Below are 7,718 nucleotides of genomic sequence, written 5' to 3' on the forward strand. Positions count from 1 at the left end.
CCTGTCAGAGCTGACACACAGCAGCAAATACTCTTAACCACTGAGCCACCTCCCCCGCCCCTCTTTGAACACAGGCACTTAAGTAGACAAGAATGATCTTGAACCCCTGGCCCTCTTGCTATTCACTCTAAAGTGCTAATGCTCTGTGTCTGGCTTCAGATGTTCTTAAGATCTACAGGAGGCACAGAAAGCAAAGAGTAAACATAGCAATTTATAAATTTATATCCATGAAAGACAAAAAAATAAAAAGGCATTTTACTGAAACATTGGAATTTGCTTTCTACATGCTTGTCTTTAGTTTTGTGGTCACTTGTGAATCTTCTTAGACCTAGAAACAAGACAATATAATTAATCACGTTACAATAAAAATCTGGTCCTAAATGCATTCATAGGAATGGAGATGTGTGGAGTGTGGCAGAGAAAATGAGTGAGGTACTCCGGAGAAAACCGGGGAAACCAAGAAGGAATCCATAGCCATTAAAGCCACATTAAGGAGGCTGACTTCTGGGGAGGGACAGGGCTGGGCGTTACTGTATGATTTATTGCAGATGTCATTAACATAAAGCTAGAACATGGCTGACGTCTCCAGAGGGCTCAGCACTTCAGAGAAAGGACCTACCACCATTTTCCGAAGTTTCCATTGGGAAGAAACTATTATTTTCAGTGACATTGCCACAGAGAAAGAATCATATAACCATTCAGACATTACAAGGGTATTTGGTGCAGAATAACTTGCAGTGTTAGAAAACGCCTCACTGTCTATTGGAATGAATGGTGCAGTAACTAACATATCTATGCAATGGAAGTCATATGACCAACACCATGATGGTGTGTGTCCATTCTTAATTTTTAAATTATGGTGGCACACACTTTCAATCCCAGCACTTGGGAAGCAGAGATAGGCAGAGGCCTGGGTTTTAGGCCCGCCTGTTCTACAGAGTGAGTTCCAGGACAGCTAGGACTACACAGAGAAACCTTGTCTTGAAAAAAAAAATCAAATTATATCTACTTAGAGAAAGAAAGAGAGAGAGAGGGCTGGCGAGATGGCTCAGCGGGTAAGAGCACTGACTGCTCTTCCGAAGGTCCTGAGTTCGGATCCCAGCAACCACATGGTGGCTCACAACCACCCACAATGAGATCGGACGCCCTCTTCTGGTGCATCTGACGACAGCTGCAGAAAATTACGCCAGAGCGAGCGGGGACCCAAGCGAGCGGGGCTGGAGCGAGCCTGAGCAAAGGTCCTGAGATCAACAGCAGCCACACACATGATCGAACACAGGCATCTGTACAGCTACAGTGTACTCATACACATAAAAATGAAATAAAATAAATCTTAAAAAAAAAAAAAAAAGAAGAGAGAGAGAGAAAGACTGCCATGGTTCTCACACAGAGGCCACAGGACAACTTTGGGGAGTTGGTTCTCTCTTTCTGCCATGTGAAACTTGGGGATGGAACTCAGTTAGACCTTGTAGCAAGAGCCTTTATTTGCTGAGCCATCTTACCAGGCCTACATTTACTAACATTGAAAACTGCCCAAGATTTCTGTTTAGTGAAACAAAAGCAGCTTTAAAAATGTCCAATAGCTTTGTGCTGTAACCAATAAGGTGTATCGGAGGCACAAAATTGCTAATTGAAAGTTTCTGCCAGCATCCTAGTGTAGCAACATGCAGCTTAGTCAGCAGTGGAAATTTCCGATGGTCTCAACAGGGACTGAATAGTATATGTGTGTATGTCTGTCTGTGTGTGCAAGCATAAGTGATCATTCGGGCAGGAATGATGGCTCACCAGTTAAGGGCACTGACTGTTCTTCAAATACCAGTGAAAAGTATGAAAAATATAAAAAGCTCCTTAGGCTCCTAGCAAACTGAGAAAAACTAAAAATACCAGTCAGCCGATTCAGAGCTCTGGGTTCCAGGACCTTGGCTGATTCGGAGCCTCAGGGCTCCAATTCCTGAAACTTGCCCCTCCTGACTGATCCACAATGAGGGCGGAACTAGGAAGGAAGGTCAACTGGTTCACGAGGCTCTCCACCCTGCTGACCAGTAGATGATTCAGTAGATGATTAAGTAAGATTACATTCCTAAAATGAATATGTTCCCCTCCCTAACTGACTGAATAACTTGGGTTGGAATTCCCCTCACTTCCCCTGGTTTGTGGCTTTTTTCTTTAAATACCCTACACTTCTTGAGCTAAGGGTAGAACTCCTCTGCCCCTGCATGGGTTACGTGCTCGGCCCCAGTGCACTGGTTTCCCGAATAAACCTCGTGTGTTTGCAGCAAGACCTGTCTCTCCTGAGTTTCGTGGGGATCGTGTAATCCCGAGACTGGAGTGAGAGTCTCCTCTCTTGAGGGGTCTTTCACCAGCACCCACATGGCAGCCCATAACTATCTGTAACTCCAAGATCTGACACACTCACCAAGACATACATGCAGTAAAACACCAATGCACATGAAATGTGATCACTCCAGGCCTAGGCTGCTAAGGCCCTGCCTTAAAACTCACCACACAAAAATAAAATAAAAGGGACCACTCCCATCTAGTGAGTGAAAACCCAAAACACTGAAAATACTGATAGAGATCTGACAGAGAATTGAGGCGGTCACAGGACAAGCTGCTGTCGTCCATGTTGAGGAGATGGAAAGTCCCATACTGAAAGTCACAACTTAACAGAGCAAAAACCCAGGGACAGCATTCCTAGGGGGAACTGGGGATGCAGGGGGTAAGAACTAACTGTAACTGTGGACCTGCCGGAGGCTCACCAGGAGCTCGAGACAGAAGCTGCAGGGCAGACAGGAAGCTACCTTCTGTCTGCAGGCTCTGGCAAGGGTAAAAGCAACCATTTAAAATACACCAGAGCACTCTGTTCTTAACAGGTCTGCTGTCAGAAGAGCTGCTCTACCAAGGCATAGCCTGCCCAAGGGAGGTTGTAACAAACCATGGCTTCCTCTAGCTCCCCTGAGCTAGAGGGGGGGAAAAGAAGCCGGGGAAGGACCGATGAAGCTTGTAGTTGAGGCGCAAGCTGAACAAAGACAGGGACAAATTACAGGACTGCGGAGTGTGGCCCCCTTCGCTTGCCTGGCCAACACAGTGCCACGGACAAATTCATCTACTAAAGCAGTGTTTCTCAACCTGTGGGTCCCAACTCCTGTGGTGGGGAGGGGTAGAATGATATCACATATCAGATATATACACTTCAATTCATGACAGTAGCGAAATCACAGTTCTGAAATAGCAATGAGCTAACTCTACGGCTGGGGATCGATAGTAAAGGTCCCAGCATTAGGAAGGCTGAGGTCCATTGACCTAAAGGGTTAACATCACAGTTGTGTGCCATTGTAATGCTGCCCCCTTCCTCCCCTGCCTCCCCCCTTCCCTGCCCTTCTTTCCCACTCCCTCCCTTTTCCCCACTGCTGGGTCTCACTGCCTGGTCTTGGAACTTGTGACCCTCTGAGCCTCAGCCTCCTGAATGCTTGCATCACTTGTGAGTGATACCAGTTGAGACCACAGAGGCAAAGCAACGTTGATTACTGTTAGGGTTTTGAGGTGATTGGAAACACTGTCTCAAAATACACAAGAACTAATGAAGAAGAACATGTGTTAGTGACGTGTACATGACCCCGTCGCTTGTCTGTCTTTATGCTTCTAAAGGCATCGTACATGGACAACATGGCCAAGTTCAGCTGGGATCAAAGGCATGAGCTGCCACGGCCCAGCCCCACTGCTTTTTAATTTAACCTCAGGCAAGGTCTTAGGACAAGGACAGAAGGCTCCTAGGTTCTTTGTCAAAATGCACGGGAATGGCCTCTTTCCCAGTAGCCAATATCATTCTCCTCTGAGTCCCCTCAAGCTGGGCCTCCATAGTCCACACGCTCTCAGCATTACGGTGTTCTGAGTCAGATCAGAATGGCCCTTTAAGCCTTACGTGTTCATAGTGTTCAGTCGCTTTTTGGTTCAAAGTTCCAAAGCTTCACACATTCCTTAGAACAAAAACAACAAAACCAAAACAAACAAGGTCAGGTTCTTCCCAGCAGCTGGCTCTCAAAGTCCCAGCGCCTTCTGAACTCTCTACTCTAATGTATCTGTGATTTAAAAAAAAAAAAATTACGGATAAAAACAAAAAACAAATGCAATTGTTTTTTGAAACAGGGTTTCTTTGTGTAGGTCTGGTTGTCTTGGAACTCACTGGTAGACCAGTCTGGCCTGCCTCTGCCTCCCAAGTGCTGGGATCAAAGGCGTACGCCACCACCGCCCGGCTCCGAGGAATCTTTGCTTATTTGTTTGTTTTGTTTTTTCAAGACAGGGTTTCTCTGTCTAGCCCTGGCTGTCCTGGAACTCATTCTGTAGACCAGGCTGGCCTCAAACTCACAAATCTGCCTGTCCCTGTCCCCAAGTGCTGGGATTAAAGGCGTGTGCTACCACTGCCCGCCTGAGGAACCTTTTTTTAAAGGGAAGAGTTTACTTATAAAAGGGTTTGTGGCTCCAGAGGGCTAAAAATCCATCCCGGTAGGGAGACCCGGCAGCAGGGGGCAGCAGTGTTGGCAGATGCGGGAAGCAAAGTGATTACCTTTTACTACACAGTGTGGAGCAGACAGCGGGGGGGCTGAAGTTAGGTGAGGCTGTAAGCCCTCTAAGCCCACCCCACTGATACACTTCCTCCAGCATGGCTGTGCCTCCCAAACCTGTCCCCAAAGCACCACCAACTGAGCATAAATGTCCTAATGTTCAAATGTCAGTCAACCAAGGACCTCCCACATTCCAGAACCAGGTGCTCCCCCACCCCCAACCCCCACCCTGCCTTCAGTCATCATCTCTAAAGGCAAAGTGATTCATCTCCATCATCACCGTGTAGTGTATCTTCCCTGTGTGCATGCTCCATGCCCCTTTAAAGCTCACACCATCACAGCCTCCTCTCTCTCCTTCTTCCTGTCCCTTTGCTCCCCCTCCTTCTTTCTCTCTCTCACATCCTCTCATCTCTTATGACATCTTCCACATCCCCCATCCCAGATCTCTTATCTGAGGTCTGTTGCATGGTGTGATTTTTGTTTCCACAGCATTCCTTGGATACCCTTTTGCCAAAAAAAACAAAAAACAAAAAAAACCCTTACTTCTAGTTTATGGGGATGCTTATCATTCAAATCCCCACAACCTCTACCCATAGCAAAGCATTTTCTCTCCCTGTGGTCCTGGGAATCTAACTCAAGGCCTTGAGTATGCTAGGTCCAAGCACTCCACCACGAGGCCGTATCCAGCTCACAAGGCACTTGTATATGTTTTGTTTCTATGTATGTGTCTGTATGGTTATGTGCATGTGAGTGTGAGTGCCACAGAGGCCACAGGAGGGTGTCATCCACTGGAGGTAGACTTACAGGGGTTGTGACCTATCTAACATGGGGGCTTGGAATTGAACTTGGATCCTCTGTAAGTACATGCTCTTCACTCCTGAGACATCTCTCCAGCCCACATAAGACACTTTTAAAAGAACAAACAAACAAACAAACAAACTCATACTACTTTGCCCAATAAGATAATGATGTTAAAAACTTAGATTTTAAACATTCAATTTGAATGTTTCCTTTCTGCTCAGTCCTTCCCAGTACTCTCTAACTCCCTTACAAGGAGTCACTGACCATGATGGGGAACTGAAAGAGTTAGGAACGGAAGCCCTGGGCCACATAAACTGTCCATCTCCTCCCCTGACTGCAGAGCAAGACCAGAAGAGAGGTGCACTCTTTGAGTATGAGATGAAATTCAGTATTGTTTTGGCTCTGGACATTTTTAAAAAAGATTTATTTACTATTATTTATTTTATTTATATGAGTATACCATTGCTCTCAGACACACTAGAAGAGGGCATTACAGATCCTATTACAGATGGTTGTGAGCCACCATGTGGTTGCTGGGAATTGAACTCAGGACCTTGGGAAGAGCAATCAGTGATCTTAACTGCTGAGCCATCTCTCCAGCCCCCGGCTCAGGACATTTTAGTTATTGATCAGATAAACTTATATTACTGAAAAGTAACCAGAAATGTCATGAAAACATAGAAATTTTCATGTGGTGGTGGGAAGTAGCTCTGCTATGTGCATATGCACACAGGGAGACATAGCCACTTCGAAATTATAAAGTCTTATAAATAACATGTGGTTATAACAGCAGACCAGTACTCCTGCTTATTCATCCTTTATATGGATCCTTTAAGACCCTGTCTTAAAACAGAGAGGAGAGGAGAGGAGAGGAGGAGGGGAAGGACAGTGGAGGGGTAGCTGAACCTCCTTGAGTCTGTCTAACTGGAAACCATGCAGGCTTCATCAAGTCTGTCTTGGATCAGAAGCTGGCTGTAGAAATGAGGCAGATGTTCCTTGAGATTTTGTGTATCTTGACCCAAAGATTGTTCTACTTGGTTACTTTCAGAGATGGTGGCCAAAATACCTGACAGGAAAAATATATGGACATTTTTTTGTTGTTGTTCATGGTTCTAGAAGGTTCAGTCCATTGTGCCAGGAAGGATGTGTGTTTGTGTGTGCATGTGTGTGAGTGTGTGTGTGTGTGTCAGAATGATGGAGCTCACATTGTGGTGAGCCAGAAAGCAGGTAAACAGGAACTCCAGGTACTCTGTGGTTGTTCCCACGAGTGGGTGCTCTGTGGTTGTTCCCCACGAGTGGGAGCTCTGTGGTTGTTCCCCACGAGTGGGAGCTCTGTGGTTGTTCCCCACGAGTGGGTGCTCTGTGGTTGTTCCCCATGAGTGGGAGCTCTGTGGTTGTTCCCCACGAGTGGGAGCTCTGTGGTTGTTCCCCACGAGTGGGTGCTCTGTGGTTGTTCTCACGAGTGGGAGCTCTGTGGTTGTTCTCCACGAGTGGTGAAGCTACTCACCGCATGGTGAGTCTTTCCTCGTGAGTGGATTCTTTCTGGAAATGCCTCACAGATACACTCGAAGATGATCCTCACTACCTCCTAGGCCCTAAGGAATTCTAAAATCAAGACTGGCTGGCCTTGAGCTTACTGTGTAGCAGAGGATAGCCTTGGGTACTGACCCAACTGCCTCTACTACCAAATAACGTTATCACAGGAATGAGCTGTCCTGTCCAGGGGACCCCTTCTCTTCTTCACATCCTTTTCTGACATAGGAGCTCTCTCTTTCTCTCATCATGTCCAACTGACTCCTTTATTTCATATGTGTGCTCTCTCTGTGTACATGTGTGCTCTCTATATATGTGCATATGTGTTCTTTTTGTGTGCACGTGTGCTCTGTGTGCATATGTGCTCAATGTATGTGTGTGTGTTCTCTTTATATGTACATGTGTGCTCTCTATGTGCATGTGTGTTCTCTCTCTTAAGTGCATGTGTGCTCATGTATATGTGTGCTGCTCTCTATGTGCATGTGTGCTCTTCCTATATATAGATATATGTGGATGTGTGCTCTCTCTCTATGTGCATGTGTGTTCTATATACATGTGTGCTCTCTCTAAGTGTATGTGTGTTCTCTGTATGTACATGTGTGCTCTCTATGTGCATGTGTGTTCTCTCTCTTAAGTGCATGTGTGCTCTATGTACATGTGTGCTCTCTCTAAGTGTATGTGTGTTCTCTGTATGTGCATGTGTGCTCTCTCTCTATGTATATATATAGATGTGTGTTCTTTCTATATATGTTCATGTTTTGTTTTTTGTTTTTTTGAGACAGGGTTTCTCTGTGTAGTCCTGGCTGTCCTGGAACTCACTCT

General features: G+C 45.9%; 1 protein-coding gene across 3 annotated transcripts in view; it reads right to left on the reverse strand.

Moving 5' to 3' along the window:
* Positions 1 to 204: 204 nt before the first annotated feature.
* LOC116079738 (protein FAM186A-like) overlaps positions 205 to 7,718 on the reverse strand; it is a 31,937-nt gene continuing 24,423 nt past the window's right edge. For all 3 annotated transcript variants that reach the window (XM_031355693.1, XM_031355703.1, XM_031355712.1), the window contains one exon: positions 205 to 328. In XM_031355693.1, the coding sequence (XP_031211553.1) occupies positions 307 to 328 (22 nt within the window). In that variant the 3' untranslated portion in view covers positions 205 to 306. The remainder of the gene's footprint in view (positions 329 to 7,718) is intronic.

The sequence above is a fragment of the Mastomys coucha genome, unplaced genomic scaffold, assembly GCF_008632895.1.
Source record: "Mastomys coucha isolate ucsf_1 unplaced genomic scaffold, UCSF_Mcou_1 pScaffold11, whole genome shotgun sequence".
Taxonomy (NCBI): domain Eukaryota; kingdom Metazoa; phylum Chordata; class Mammalia; order Rodentia; family Muridae; genus Mastomys; species Mastomys coucha.